The sequence below is a fragment of the Mustela nigripes genome, chromosome 2, assembly GCF_022355385.1.
Source record: "Mustela nigripes isolate SB6536 chromosome 2, MUSNIG.SB6536, whole genome shotgun sequence".
NCBI classification, from domain to species: Eukaryota; Metazoa; Chordata; class Mammalia; order Carnivora; family Mustelidae; genus Mustela; species Mustela nigripes.
Genome location: NC_081558.1, coordinates 87,254,709 through 87,271,325, shown reverse-complemented (window position 1 = coordinate 87,271,325; position 16,617 = coordinate 87,254,709). Strand labels below are relative to the sequence as shown.

The 16,617-nt window shown below is 37.7% G+C and overlaps 1 protein-coding gene across 2 annotated transcripts in view; it reads left to right on the top strand.

Annotated features, from left to right (window-relative positions):
* Nucleotides 1-3,631: 3,631 nt before the first annotated feature.
* CAPN7 (calpain 7) overlaps nucleotides 3,632-16,617 on the top strand; it is a 42,294-nt gene continuing 29,308 nt past the window's right edge. Inside the window, exons 1-5 of one of the 2 annotated variants that reach the window (XM_059390905.1) lie at nucleotides 3,632-3,968; nucleotides 6,903-7,011; nucleotides 12,006-12,163; nucleotides 13,255-13,322; nucleotides 15,276-15,476. In XM_059390905.1, the coding sequence (XP_059246888.1) occupies nucleotides 3,867-3,968; nucleotides 6,903-7,011; nucleotides 12,006-12,163; nucleotides 13,255-13,322; nucleotides 15,276-15,476 (638 nt within the window). In that variant the 5' untranslated portion in view covers nucleotides 3,632-3,866. The remainder of the gene's footprint in view (nucleotides 3,969-6,902; nucleotides 7,012-12,005; nucleotides 12,164-13,254; nucleotides 13,323-15,275; nucleotides 15,477-16,617) is intronic. The other variant, XM_059390904.1, reaches the window with a different exon arrangement.

Genomic DNA, 16,617 nt, shown 5'->3' with positions numbered 1-16,617 from the left:
GAGAAAATCAAGAAAGCAGCTTGGGACAAGAGATCTGTAACTTACAGGGGGTAGAAACATTAGATTGGCAGCAGACCTATCCACAGAGACTGGCAGGTCAGAAAGGACTGGCCTGATATATATTCAGGGCATTAAATGAGAAAAATACACAGCCACACATACTTTATTCTGCAAGAATGTCATCAAAAATAGAAGGAGAGATAGAAAGCTTCCAGGACAAACAGAAACTAAAAGAATTTGCAATCACCAAACTAGTCCTACAAGAAATATTAAAAGGGATCCTCTAAGTAAAGAGACAGCCCAAAAGTAACACAGACCAGAAAGGAACAGAGAAAATATACAGTAATAGTTACTTTACAGGCAATAAAATGGCAGTAAATTCATATTTTTCAATACTCACTCTGAATATAAATGGGATACATGACCCAATCAAAAGACACAGAGTATCAGATTGGATTTAAAAAAGCAAGACCCATTGATGTGCTATCTACAAGAGATTCATTTTAGACCCAAAGACAACTCCAGATTTAAAGTGAGGGGGTGGAAAATAATTTACCAGGCTAATGGACATCAAAAGAAAGTTCAAGTGCCAATTATTATATGAGACAAATTAGATTTTAAACCAAAATAACCAAAAACTGTAATAAGAGATGAGAAAGGGCACTATAATTAAAGGATATACCCAACAAGATCTAACAATATCATTCAGAACACAGCAGGGATGTCCACCATCACCACTGCTGTTCAACATGGTACTAGAAATCCTAGCCTCAGCAATCAGATAACAAAAAGAAGTAAAAGGCATCCTAATTGGCAAAGAAGTCAAACTATCACTTTTTGCAGACATAATATTCTAGATGGAAACCCCAAAAGACTCCACCCCCAAATTGCTAGAACATATACAGGAATTCAGCAAAGTGACAGTACATAAAATTAATGCACAGAAATCAGTTGCATTTCTATACACAAATAACGAGAGAAGAAAGAGAAAGTAAGAAGTCAATCCCATTTACAATTGTACCCAAAACCATAAGATACCTAGGAATAAAGCCACCTAAGAGGCAAAGGATCTACACTCAGAAAACTATAGAACACTCATGAAAGAAATTGAGGAAGAACACAAGGAAATGGAAAAAACATTCCATGCTCATGGACTGAAAGAACAAATACTGTGAAAATGTCTATGCTACCTAGAGCATCTACACATTCAATGCAATCCCTATCAAAATACTATCAACTTTTTTCACAGAGCTGGAAAAAAGAATCCTAAAATTTGAATGGAACCAGAAAAGACTCTGAATAGCAAAAGGAATGTTGAAAAAGGAAACAAAAACTGGTGGCATCAGAATTCTAGACTTCAAGCTCTATTACAAAGATGTAATCATCAAGACAGTATGGTATTGATACAAAAACAGACACATTGATCAATGGAACAGAATGGAAAACCCAGAAATGGACCCTTAACTCCATGGTCAATTAATCTTTGACAAAACAGAAAAGAATATCCAATGGAAAAAAGATAGTCTCTTCAACAAGTGCTATTGGGAAAATTGGACAGAAACATGCAGAAGAATGAAGCTGGACCATTTCTCTATATCATACACAAAAATAGACTCCAAACTGATGAAAGACCTCAATGTGAGACAGGAATCCATCAAAATCCTAGAGGAGAACACAGGCACAAACTCTCTGACCTTGGCCACAACAATTTCTTGCTACTCACATCTCCAAAAGCAAAGAAACAAAAATAAAGATGAAATATTGGAAATTCATCAAAATAAAAAGCTTTTCTACAGCAAAGGAAACAGTCCACAAAACTAAACGGCAACCCACAGAATGGGAGAAGACATTTTCAATAACATATTAGATAAAGGCTAATATCCAAAATCTATAAAGAACTTATCAACCTCAACACTCAAAGAACAAATATCCAATCAAGAAATGGTCAGGGGGCGCCTGGGTGGCTCTGTGGGTTAAAGCCTCTGCCTTCGGCTCAGGTCATGATCTCAGGGTCCTGGGATCGAGCCCCACATCGGGCTCTCTGCTCAGCAGGGAGCCTGCCTCTCTGCCTACCTGTAATCTCTCTCTCTGTTAAAAAAAAAAAGAAGAAGAAAGAAAAGGTCAGAAGACATAAACAGACATTTCTGTAAAGAAAACATCCAAATGGCCAACAGACACATGAAAAAAAATCACTCCGCAAAATGAAAATGAAAATGAAATGAAAACATCACTTGGCATCAGAGAAATACAATCGAAATGACAATGAAATACCACCTCATTCCAGTCAGAATGGCTAAAATTAACAAGTTGAGAAACAACAAATGTTGGTGAGGATGTGGAAGAAGGGGAACAATTTACACTGCTGTTAGGAATGCAAGCTGATACAGCCACTCTGGAAAACAGTATGGAGTTTCTTCAAAAAGTTAAAAATAGAGCTACCCTATGACCCAGCAATTGCCCTACTAGGTATTTACTCAAAGGATACAAAAATAGTGATGCAAAGGAGGACCTGCTCCCCAACGTTTATAGCAGCAATGTCCACAATAGCCATACTTTAGAAAGAGCCCAGATGTCCATCAATAGATGAATGGATAAAGAAGATGTGGTACACACACACACACACACACACACACACAGGAATATTACGCAGCCATGAAAAAAAGAAATCTTGCCATTTGCAACAACATGGATAAAAATCTTTTAAAAATTCAATATAAATAAAAATCTTTTAAAAACGTAGAATTTAATGGGTTTCCACAAATGTATATATTTTGGCATCATCACCAAGACATAAAACATATCTCTTACCACAAAAGTTTCCCTTGTATCCCTCCTCAACCATTGATCTGATCTCTAACATCACTGGTTAGATTTGTCTTTAACAGTGTTTCTTATAAACAGAATTATGCAGTATGTACTCTGTGTCTTTCTGCTTTGAGGTCTCATGATTCAATTGACTTTCAGCCATATTGTGGAGCCTATCACTAGTTCATTTTTATTATTGCTGAATTCAGAGTTTTAAGGGGAACAGATATTAAACAATCACCTAATTAAATGGTTAATTATAATAACATTAAGTTAACCAAAGGATAAGTACAAGTGAAAATATATTACCTTGTTTGCTGACAATTTAACTAATACCATATACTGGGGGGCAGAGGTGTATAAGGTTACGATCTAATTTGTGGGAAATAAATGTTATTTAAGGGTATCGTGAAAGAATCTTACATCCTTATTTTACGCCCCTACTTCTCAAAGTCAGTCCAGATGAAAAGTGTTATTCCTCGGCGCTTTATACCTGCCCTTTAAACACAACAGAAACAACGGCTCCGCAAGGCGCAGGCGCCGCCTCCGTCAGGTGTTGGGAGTCACAGTCCCTGCCGACGGCTTTGCCACGTCCGCGCAAACCGCGGAGAGGTCGGCTGCTCGGACTTGACTCTGCTCTCGCCTACCCAATCCCGGGAGTCATGGCGATCATGCGCGCCGGCACCCGGCAGGCCAGGCCCCTCCCATCACTCTCGTACTCCCACCAGCCCGCCTTTGCCGCCCCGTCTCCCGAGAAACACCCGAAGAGCAGGCCGCGACTGCGCAGTGGAGCCGGTGGGCGGGGCGGGGCGGGGGAATGCGGTTGCCGGGATGGGGGGCGGCCCCACAGGCCAGGAGCCGGAGCGGCGCTGTGGAGGCGCTGCGCTGCGGCGGGCCCAGGCCGGGAAGGCCCGCTTCCTTCCCTCAGCCACCGAAAATAAACTTTGCTGCTCTTTTCGCGGCGTTCTCGGATCCGCCTCCCGGCGGTGCCGCGGTCGGTGAAGAGCCTTCGTGCGTCAGGCCTGCCTTCCTTCTCTCCGCCGGTGCGGGCACTCGACGCCATGGACGCTACGGCGCTGGAGCGGGACGCTGTGCAGTTCGCCCGGCTGGCGGTGCAGCGCGACCAAGAAGGTCGCTACTCCGAGGCGGTGTTTTACTACAAGGTAGGGCGGAGGACTGCTGCGCTGTCGGAGAGGCCAGGGGGCGGGTCCAGGTGCGGCGGCGGCCAGGCCTGCTGGGCTTTGCTTTTCTTCCTTCCTGCTCTGCTGCTCTCCTCTTCAGGGGAGAGGCGACCCGGCTCCTGCGGCGGTGGGGAGGTTTGGTCGCGGCTTGGGAGCCACCACTTCTCTGGTTACAGTCTCGAATGGCAAATGTCCACCGCTGAGCTACTTAGGACAGCAGTCGTTAGGTATGGGTAGTTAGTGGCTAATTCTCGCGGTCACTTGGCTCTGATTTATGGCTAGTAGGAAGTGGTTCTGATACACACTAAAAAAATGCACGTTCGCTGAAGAAAAGAAGGTTTAGGAAAAAAATAACACGTCTCTTGGAATTTAATACAGCGGTGCTTGTTTTTCTACGCGTATTTACATACGCAGCTTTGAAAAAATTTGAGCATAGTTGACACAGAATAGTACATTAGTTTCGAGGGAACAGCATAGTGATTCAACTTTTCTTTACGTAAGTCAAGCTTGGATTGTACCGTTTATACGATTTTTTAAAAGATTTTATTTATTTGTCAGAGAGCTAGAGAGAGTACAGGCAGGCAGAGTGGCAGGAGGAGGCATAGGGAGGAAGCAGGCTCCCTGCAGAGCAAGGAGCCCGATCATGACCTGAGCCGACGGCAGCCGCTTAACCGACTGAGCCACTCAGGCATCCCCCGTTTATACGATTTTTAACTTTTCTTTGTATTTGAGCTTTTAAAAACTCACTGAAGTTGCAAATAGATGCGCAGTACTTCCATTACGTGAATGCACTATAATTTATTTACACATTAATGGGCATCGGGCTCATTCTGATTTTTCAGCATCGTAGGTACTGATCTGATTAATATATTTATAACTAATGCTTTTCACATTTCTTGGCTGTTTCTTTTGACTAAGATATTGGGGGCGGAATTATTAAAAAATATGATCTTCCACAGTCCTCTCTGCTCGCCAGTCCTGCGGATTTGCAAATAAACCCCTCCAGCTGGAACTATGTCCGTTGCTTCCTGGTGGAGGTAGCTGTATCCTCGTGATATTTTACCCCCACCTCCTTTTTTTTTCTTTTTAAAGAAGGAAAGTCCGGCTTTGATAATAGCAGAGTGGAGTGTTTTGTTGTTGTTGTTTACATAAACGTATATGCTGTCGGTAATGTATGATTTGTTTTTCTCAGATGATTATGTTGCCTTCATTTTATAATCTATATTTAGAGACTTTTGGGTGTTTCAGAATCATTTCTTTTGGACTTTTTGAGGAAGGTTTCATGAAGGTAGTATTTTAAAATTCTATGTGATTGAGTTTTGTGAAATAACTGACAAATATTCATAGGTTAAAATAGTGCCATATAAAATATCTTTGTGTAAAGCAAAAGAAAATACTAGGCAGTGCCTCTTGTTGTGCTCTGCGATTGCATGCATGTCATTAGGAAGATTTTTTTTTATTCTTGAGAAAGTCAGAAAAGTGGTTGTGTTTCTAGGAACTGTTTATATAAACTTTACCACATCTTTAGCATTTTTGGTCTTCATTACTGTTCTATGAGGGATTCCTTAATTGCCATTTTCAAATATAAATTAAATGAGTAAAATAAAACTGATATCAACAATTTTTTTAGTTGGCTTTATTTCTTTAAAGCAAGATAATTATTTGAATGTCCGTATTTACATGCAAGATGTAAATGGAGGTGTGAAAAATACACACACAACACAATCAGTATTTAGATAATAATAGTACATAAGATAAAGTATTTTTTAAGATAAAATATTTAATGTTTACGTGTAAAGTTATATTTTCCTCCCATGAAATGTCTGAGTTACAGAATCTGAGAATATCATCTTTCCTACTCCCACAGCCTTTCAGTGAATTTTCTTTTCATTTAATTTCATTCAATATCAGACTCTTTACTGATTTTGTTAAGTTCGTGAAACAACTCCTGATCTAACAACTGGATTAAAAAAGGTTGGATATCCAGCAGATGGCTGGCTTCTTTGGATCCAGACAATTAGGTATCAGCCTCTGTGAAGTATTCATGCTTAGGTTATTGCTGAGAAGGTGGTGTTACTTTGGAGAAATCTCTTTGGTCCTTCTCGCTGCAACTTGATAAGCTGTTATTCTGGAATGGTGATGGGGAGAGTGAGGCTTTCCTCACTAGCCACAGCCTAACTGGCTGTGGGAGTATTAGAAAAACTGGACGATGAATTCAGGTTTTCTTAATTAAAATAAGTTGATTTCATACAACTGAAATCTGCTTTAAAGTGTGTCACCCTTTGGAAATATTTTCTGTGGAGAAAAAGATTTTCTTCTCGCTGTGAGATATTTAACCTTTACAATTTTTTTTACTTTATTTTTAGTCTCTACACTCAACATGAGCCTCAGACTTAACAATCTTGCGATCAAGAGTCACATACTGTACTAACTGAGCCAGCCAGGCACCCTAACCTTTATAATTTCATATAATCTTCCTTTGGCATTTAATTTAATTTTATTTAATGTTATCACTAATTGACTCTTTATTATTATTAACCAATAGTAACAAGTATTTTTGTTATATACCTGTTCTTAATGCTTTTCAGGTTCAATTCATATTTTCAAGTTATATGATTCTAAGTCTGACCTATTGCATAAAGAAAAGGGAAAGCAGGAAATTTCATGTGAGCTAAAGCTATTCTAAGAAAATCTCTTGTATTTGAGTTTGTACATTTTCTACAGTATGAGAAAATTGAGAATATTGAGAACTGAAGAAAAGCTGTTGGAGGGTTATATAACCCACTCAGTACTGTCTTAGAGACGTTCTTATTTTGTAATTTATAGATAGCAATAGTGAGTTAGAAAGTGGTAGAGAAAATTCAAATTGAAATTTATCTATTAGATTCCTTTTGTTTTTGTTTTTGTTTTTTTTAGGAAGCTGCACAAGCCTTAATTTATGCTGAAATGGCAGGATCAAGCCTAGAACATATTCAAGAAAAAATAAATGAGTATCTGGAAAGAGTTCAGGCTTTGCATTCAGCAGGTTAGTAAAGGAGTACTAAACTTGTCTTTTTTTTTTTTTTTTTTTTTTGTCTTCCTCTCATCACTTCCTTTCCCCCATGTTTCTCTCTCTTTTTTTTTAATTTTTATTATTGAAATATAGTTGACATATGGTGTTTGTATTAGTCCCTTCTGTTTCTCTTTCTTTTTCATTTTCATCTTTGGATGTCAGTCTTCACTCTTGCTGCTCATTCCTTTTTTGGTAATCATGTCTTTAAAAGCCATAGTATGGAAAGAAGTGATACATATGAGTAATATAGTCTAATCTCCTAATTTCCCAGGGGTGCAGAGATAGTGAATTATATACATTAAAACTGTATCATTGTCAGAGTCAGGGTTAGGACTCTGTTAAAGTCTACTTTTTAAATATCTTTCATATGCTGTTCCCTGATACTAAGATTGAATGACTACAGCTAACCCTGAACAACAGGGATTTGACCTGTGCAGGTCTACTTAAATGGAGATTTTTTTTTTAAAGATTTTATTTATTATTATTTGAGAGAGGGAGAGAACACAAGGATGTGAAGGGGCAGAGGAAGAAGGACAAAGAGACTCCCGGCTGGGCAGGGAGCCCACCATCATTGAGCTCCATCCCAGGACCCCAGAATCGTGATGGGAGCTGAAGGCACCCACTTAACCGACTGAACCACCTAGGCACCAGATTTTTTACAGTAATGTAACTGTATTCTTTCTTTATGATTTTCTTGATATTTTCTTTCGTCTAGCTTACTCTATCATAAGAATACGGTATATAATATAGAAAATATGTGTTCATCAACTTGTGTTATTGGTAAGGCTTCCAGTCAGTAGTAGCCTATTAGTAGTTAAGTTTTGGGGGAGTCAGAAGTTATAGGCAGATTTTCATCAGTGCCTCTAAGCCCCCACGTTGTTCAGCAGTTGTCTTTAACTTCTCTTTAGTGTTAATGACTTCAGCAGTATGTTCATGGTCTCTTCTATATCAGTATCCTCAACCTCAAGACCTTAGCTAAATTCTTTTTTTAAACTGTATCTTGGAAAGCATTGTGTAAGTAGAGACCTGGAACAACTTGTATTTATTTTGGTAAACAGCATGGTAAATGTTGTGAAACAAGTACACAGGCTTAGTGATCAGTTTTGTTAGAGGTATGTGGCTACGGTCAAAATTTGCTATTGACATGGGTAGAAAAGAAAAAAATCATTACCTACTGACATTTTGTTTTAGAAATGCGTTTTTCTAAGAGTTCTTTTTAACCCTTTTTTTTCTGTGGCTGTATAATAAATCCACAAGCAGCTTAGAGAGCTCTTCATTCAACATTGCCTGGTGGACTTTGTGCTACTTTCACCACTCCTTCTGAGTAGATAAGAGCAGTTATAAGCACATCGTTAGGAAAAAGTAGATTCCATCACTGGATTTCTTGTTAGGACAATGCCTTTAAGGATGAGGTAGTTTAGTTTAAGACAGTGCCCAGAAATTGGGTGTATTGAAAAGTGAACTGCCTTTGTAGCAGGGCCTCAAATGATAGAAAGTTGTATTGATTCAGGTATCCAGAATACCATGTAATTCAAAGTAACTCCATTTTCCCAGCCGAATACACTTATAAATAAGATATTTATAGAGGTGATATTTAGGCACAGAATGTGACAGCTCTAATCGCTTGAGGAACAAAGACTTGTCAGTGAAACAGAAATAAAGTTCAGGAAAGATTTTTAAAGCATAGCATGCCTTAATTGTATTGCCAGCTTTTTGACCTGCTGTGTTCAACCTATAGGGTATAATTTGTAGATAATTAAATGGTTTCTTTAATTAGCATTTCAGACAATGTTCAAAACAAACTTTGCGGATAGACTCTTGAGAATTAAGTTGATTTCTGGGTGGGGAAGGGTAACACAGTTTGAAGTGCACCAGTGTTGTATAAAGAGCTCAAGATTTAGAATTAAAAGATCTAAATTGTAGCTTATAGCTACAAAACCTTAGTCTACATCAGTCATTCTCAACTGAGAAAAGTTTTGCACCTTGAGAGATTTTTGGTTTAAAGGGAGAAGTAGGAAGTAGACAATGGAATCCATTTGGGTGAGGCCAGGGATCTTACTAAAAATCCTCCAGTGCACAGGCCAGTCTACAGCAAAGAATTATGCAGCTAACCTCATACAACATGTCAGTAGTATGAGGCAGAGAAACCCTGGGCTAGATATTTTAATGTTCTTGAGATTTTGTGTCTTCATTTTGTAAATGGGATTAGCACATAAACTTCAGAGAGGTGTTTCTGAGAGTTAAAGTTCTAGAAGATCACCGCCATATCTTTAAGACACAAAATGTCAAGTTGTTTTTTTTTTAATAGCAGCTTTATTGAGATATAATTCATGTACCATAAAATTCACCTTTTTAGAGTGTAGAATTCAGTGGTTTTTAGTATATTTTCACAGTTGTGCTACCATCACCAGTGTCTAATTTTAGAACATTTTTGTTGTCCAAAAGAAACCTCTTATCCATTAGCAGTCATTCCCCATTCCTCCCACCCTCTATCGTCTTAACAGCCACTAACCTATTTTCTGTCTCCCTGGAGTTGCCTATTCCGGACATTTCATGTAAATAGAATCATCTAATTCGTGGCCTTTCGTGTTTGCTTTTTTCATGTAACACCATATTTTCAAGATTTATCCATGTTGTAGTAGGTATCAATACTTCATTCCTTTCTCTGGTTGAATAATAATGCCATCATACCATATGTTGTTTGTCCATTCATCTGTTGATGGACATTGGCTTGTTTCCACCTTTTGGCTGTTATGAATAATACTGTTTTAACATTTGTATATATTTTTTTGTGGACATGTGTTTTTAGTTCTCTTTGATACATTCCCAGGAGTGAAATCACTGGGTCATATGTATAGGTTGTTGTGTAATTTTTTGAGAAACCATGAACTGTTTTCCAAAGTGGCAACACCATTTTACATTTCCATCGACAATATATGGAGGTTTCATTTCCTTTATGTCCTTACCAATCTTTGTTATTTCCTGTCTTTTGTCATTTTAGCCACCCAAGTGGGTCTAAAGATGACATCTTGGGTTTTGAAATGCATTTCCCTGATGGCTAATGTAGTTGAGCATCTTCTCATGGGCCAATTGGCCATATGAATATCTTCTTCGCAAAAATGGTTTATAGACCCTTTGCCCATTATGTAAGTCAGGGTTCTCTAGAGAAAAAGAACCAGTAGGATATATATAAAGAGATTTTATATAAGGAATTGGCTTATAATGGAACCTCATCATGGAGGCTAAGAAGTCCCAAACTCTGCAGTCTGCATATAGGAACGACCCAAGAAAGCCAGTGATATAGTTTATTTAGTCCAAGTCCAAAGGCCTGAGAAGCACGGTAGTTGATAGTATAAGACCCAGTGCCAAGGGGAGGAAAAGACCAAAAAAAAAAAAAAAAAAAAGGCAGTCTGGCAGAGAGGGCAAATTTTTCCTTCCTCTGTTTTTTTTGCTCTGTTCATCCCTCAGTGTATTAGATGATGCCCATCCACATAAGGGAGGACAGACTGCTTTTACTACCACTTCAAAGGTTAATTTCATTCAAAATCACTCACTCTCTTTTTTTTTTTTCTTAAGATTTTATTTATTTATTTGACAGACAGAGATCACAAGTAGGCAGAGAGAGAGGGGGAAGCAGGCTCCCTGCTGAGCAGAGAGCCCAATGCGGGGCTCGATCCCAGGACCCTGGGATCATGACCTGAGTCGAAGGCAGAGGCACCCAGGCACCCCCAGAATCACTCTCTTAGACATACCTAGAAATCATGGCTGGCTAAGTATCTGGGTACCTAGTAAAGTTGACACAAGTTGATATGATTATTCACCACATTCATTTTCAAAACTGGAATTGTCTATTTATTGTTCAGTTGTAAGAGATCTTTTTATATATATATATATATATATACACACACATACATACATACATATATATATATATTTTTATAAACATAATGTATTTTTAGCCTCGGGGTACAGGTCTGTGAATCGCCAGGTTTACACACTTCATAGCACTCACTACAGCACACACACACCCCCCAATGTCCATAACCCCACCACCCTCTCCCAACCCCCCTCCCCCCAGCAACCCTCAGTTTGTTTTTCGAGATTAAGAGTCTCTTATGGTTTGTCTCCCTCCCGATCCCGTCTTGTTTCATTTATTCTTTTCCTATCCCCCAAACCCTCCACATTGCATCTCCACTTCCTCATATCAGGGAGATCATATGATAGTTGTCTTTATCCGATTGACTTATTTCGCTAAGCATAATACCCTCTAGTTCCATCCATGTTGTCACAAATGGCAAGATTTCATTTCTTTTGATGGCTGCCTAGTATTCCATTGTATATATATACTACATCTTTTTTATCCATTCGAGATCTTTGTATATTCTTGATACAGGTTCCTTGTTGATATATACCTTTATATTGAAAACAAATACTTATTTCAAATAATCACAGTAAATATATTTGGTTATTTAATCTAGACTCAGATGAATAGGAAACAACAGGAACTTTATCATTAGGGCCTAGAATATTATATTACACAATTGTCTGTACTGAAAAAAATTTTTAATTACCTTAAAACATAATTGAGTTTCTTTAGGCTTAAGATTTTTTAAGTTTTTTTTTGTTTTGTTTTTGGGAGTGGAGTTTTTGGGGAGGAGGACTGGTGTTCTATTTTTTTAAATGAAGAAAGTGCTGGTAAGGAGAGAAATTCAGGGGAAATGTTTTAATTTTTTTAAAAATTAATAATACATTTTTGGTATTTTGGTCTCTTCTGTGCCTTGTGTGATGAGTTGAACAAGTGGGGACTTTTTTTAGGCCTTAAAATTCAGATAGAAAGGAGAGAGTCATTTTTTAAGGATTATGAAGTTTTTATAAAGAGTGTCTTGAATGTATTAAAATGGTGTCTTGTTTCCTGGGTATAAAAATACATATATAGGTAATATCTGTATGGCTTTCTTCCATCCTAGTTCAGTCAAAGAGTGCTGATCCTTTGAAATCAAAACATCAGTTGGACTTAGAACGTGCTCATTTCCTTGTTACGCAAGCTTTTGATGAAGATGAAAAAGGGAATGTTGAAGATGCTATAGAATTGTATACTGAAGCCGTAGATCTCTGTCTGAAAACCGTATGTATAGCTAATAGTTAAATTTGGTGGAATTATGCCAAGAAATTTCTCTTACTAGTGAATTTTATTCAATTCCTTAAAGAAAAATAATTATTGTATCATAAATATAAGTTACTCTTCATTAAAAGATGATGAAGAATAGAAAACTAATGATGGATTTTAATCCCTTAAAAAATTAACAGTAGTAATATTGAGTCATTAGGCAGTGTTTTTTTAAATTATAGGTATTTTTTTTTTAACCTATTTAAACCTGTATACCTAAAATTATCACAGGAGGAATTCATTACAAATCTATGAATTTAGAATAAACCTTCCCCTTTTTAAAAAATTTCTTACATTTAAAAAAGTAAGGTAGTGGGGGGGGCAAGGTAGTGGTTTGGAAGAGCTTTATTCATTTGCAATGTGAAATCTATGTGCTGAGTGGCTTTTACTGCTTCCTGAGGACCCTGGTTGGAACAGCTAAGTTTAGGGTCATCTAGTGCATAAGAGCAGTGCATTTGACAGGAATGTGAGGTGGAATGATAGTGTTGTTCTCAGTATTGTCAGAGGACTACCTTTTTGTTCAACCATCTGGCCTGAGTTTTTGAGGTAAGTGCTGGTCTCCTCAGTTTCCTGCTGCTCAGCTTTTCCATGGCACCATGTTCTTAAAATTGTAGTTCATTTATCACATGATGTGGTCTTCAGGTTTACCTCAATGAGAAGTTTTCAACACTATTTTATTTTATTTTTTTATTTTTTTTAAAGATTTTATTTATTTGACAGACAGAGATCACAAGTAGGCAGAGAGGCAGGCAGAGAGAGAGAGAGGAGGAAGCGGACTCCCTGCCGAGCAGAGAGCCCGATGCGGGACTCGATCCCAGGACCCTGAGATCATGACCTGAGCCGAAGGCAGCGGCTTAACCCACTGAGCCACCCAGGCGCCCGTTCAACACTATTTTAAATATACCTTTAAGGATGAAAACAAATTGTCATCTTTGTTTATTCTCTCATTATTTGAAGAAATACATTGCATTATAAGTTTTTTGTTAGAAATATGGATCAAGCAAAGAAAAGAATTATGCTTCAGAATGTCTGTCTCTCTTTCTCTTAAGTCTTATGAAACTGCTGATAAAACTCTGCAAAATAAACTGAAACAGTTGGCTCGACAGGCACTAGATAGGTGAGTTTTGGTCAAGTTCTTATCCATGGATAGCAGTATACTGTGTTTACTTAAATTTGACAGATTTCTCTAAATATGTCATAGAGTTAATAGTGACAAACCTCCATCTCCAAGCTGAGATCTAGAGCAAGTCTACCTTCTTCCTCTGGGTGAATTTATTCCTCTCTAGTTCCCTATTTTAAACTCAAGAAATAACAGATCAGCCAAGACCTGTTTTATTTAGTTTTTGCTATGTGTAAAGCAATGATTATATTTGAAGTGGAAGACTTCCTTCTGTTGTGTAATACCAGATTTCTGGGGAGAACTTCCAGAAAGCCTTCCAGAGCTACTATTAAAAGTAGAGAAATTGAGAGTGAGCTGGCCTTGAACCATTCACATACCCTAAATTATACAGTGTATGAAGCTCCTTCAACTCTTTGCTCAAATTGTCAACTTTTCAAAAAAGCCTGCCCTCAACATTTTATTTAAAATAGAATCTCCTCCACTAGTTTCCTTCTACTTAATCCATTCTAATAATATTCTTTCCCAAAGCTCTTAACCACTTTCTAAGGTATATGAAAGTTACCAGTTTATCATGTTTGTTATTAATATCTGTGTCCCTTTGAACCCCCAACCATCCATTTAAACTTTGTGAGTGCAGAGAAATTTGTCTGTTTTGGTCAATGCTGTAACCACCTAGCAGAGTACCAGACATACCGTATGTGTTCAGTAGGTATTTGAGAATGAACAGATTTGCACAAGAGAATTACACCTCTTAAAGGGTGTTACATGTGAAGGAAAAAGATGGAAATTGCATTTTTAGTTATAGTGTGAATTAATAAAATTACCTCCTTTTGAGGGTCTGGCCTGGTAACTGTAGCACCTCTAGTCCTTTTTTTTAAAATTGAGGTTTAACAGTCATCCTTCCTTTTCATTGTCATCTAACATTTAGTTTGTCTCTCCAGATTCATGAGGATATGGGCACTTGACACATAGTCATCATGTCCATTTTCACTTTATTCACTAGTCAGATTCAGAAGTGATGTTTATTACCTATGTGGATAACCCATCCAGTAGCCTCTGAGTGCATCCTTACTTAACACAGAGGGGTGGGTCAGTCATTGGCTCCTCTGAGGGTCTGTTCAAAATTATGGGTGGTCTTTCTAGGAGAAAGGTACATAAAATTTCTTTTGGGTGCATTTTATGTAATTTCAAAAGTGTTCACAAGATTCCTGGAGTTCATATGTGGACCTCAAGTTAAGAACTTCTGTTTTTTAGCTTACTGAACCTTTGACAAAACAAAGCCAAAATCCCCTTGAATATCATGTGAGACATTCCATGATCAACTTTTTCCCCTGGTCCCCTCTCCTTCTGCCTCTTGTTTGTACTTTTCATAGGGCCTTCTTCATCCTTTTTTTTTTTTTGAAGTTATCTTAACTCGCTATGCTGTTTCATACTTGTGCACATGCTCTTCTCTACTTAGAATGCTCCCTTACTCCCCAGATGAACTTCTCTGCAGCTCAAGCATCGATTCAGAATAACCTCCCCTGACTCTCTTTTCTTCGTCATTAAGTTAATACCATCTGCCTGTATGGTTACTCACATACAGTACTTCTGGCATCTGTCACTTTAGATGCAGTTGTCTTTCTTTCCCCCTCAAAACTGTGAACACCTTAAGAGCAGAGATTGCATTTTATACTTTCTTGTATCCCCTTACCTTGCATAGTTTCTGACATGCAGTTTGTGCTAAATTAATGTTAGCAGCAATATTATCAATTGCTGTAGATCAGTTGTGAAATACTTATTTTTGGAAGTAGCTTAAGAAGTGAACTGCTGATTGATATGTATGAATCTTCTATACTAATTTTACATTAGGAGAGCTTGACTGGTTCTTGAAATAAGTTTTATTTTCTGGAAAACTTAAATGTGAGAAGAAAAACTAGAACAGTTTTTCTGTACCTCTTTCTGTTACAGAGCAGAAGCATTGAGTGAGCCTTTAACAAAACCATTATGCAAAATCAAGTCAACAAATATCAAACCAAAGCCACCTCCAACAAGAGCACATTTTCCTCTAGGGACTAGTCCTTTCCTGGAAAGACCTCAACCCTTTATAAGTCCACAGTCATGTGATGCACAGGGACAGAGATATACAGCAGAAGAAATAGAAGTTCTCAGGTAAATAATTTTATGATTCATTGTAATGAATAATTTTGTTAACATAGTGCAAGTAATTTTATTTTCATTAGGTTTGCTGAGTTGTAATCATATCTTTGTTATATAGTGTGTTGTGCTTTTATTATGAAATTAAAAATTATATTGTCACATAGCCTTAATGTGAAATAGTTAAAATGTGTTATAGTATATTTTAATATTAGCATTTCTACCAGACATGTGTTTTCCTAAAAATTCTGGCATACTTCAAAATTGAACACTAAAGGTCAAACAGCAGAACGGAGCTATGGTGGACCACTTATCATCTCTGTAGCTGGTAACCAGAGCCCTGACGGGGAGAAAACTTAACCTTGAAATAGTGTAGGCCTGGGTCAGCAAAGGGAAGCTTGAAGTTTTGACTAGTTTTTACATTTCTTTAAAGGATTATAAAAAAAGAAAACAAACACAAAACAGAAGAATATGTGACAAAGACCTCATTACAAAACCAAAGCAATGTACTATCTGGTCCTTTATTAAAAAAATTTGCTAACTCAGGGTCTAGAAGCAGCCTCAGGGTATATTATAAATGCAAACAACAAAGATGAGGAAATCCTCTTGATTGCATTCTGAGCCAGTGTAGATGGGATGTATCTCTGAGCCAGTGTGGCTGCTCTTCAGTTGGAGGAGATCAAGCTGCTTAGTGCTGTGCAAGTCATGTAGTTTCTCACTTTTAATATCCTAAAATTGTGTTGAAAGGGATTCTTCGTTTGTAGCAGTCACCTGAAGGCATTTTTTTTTTTCCTACTGAAGATTTTAATTCTTCTAATGTGTCTCATTTTGCCTGGAAAAATTGCATATGAACCCCCCCAACACACAGCAAGGCAAAGACGAATAGATTTTAGAGCTGAGAGACAGTACCAGTCTAACACTGAGGCTACTTAGCATCCATGTGCTCCTTTCTACACACATTTGAATTTCATGCTGCAATGAAACAATAATATTTCTACTTAACAGATTTCGGCTATCCTTTATACGGGTGAAAAGTTCTCATCCTCTCAAAAATGAGGATACACAGTTATTGTATCTGTTGCTCTCTGTATTAATTAGTTCTCAAAGTCAGTCACAGTCTCACTGAATATTGTTACCTAAAGGCTAAGTTGTGAAA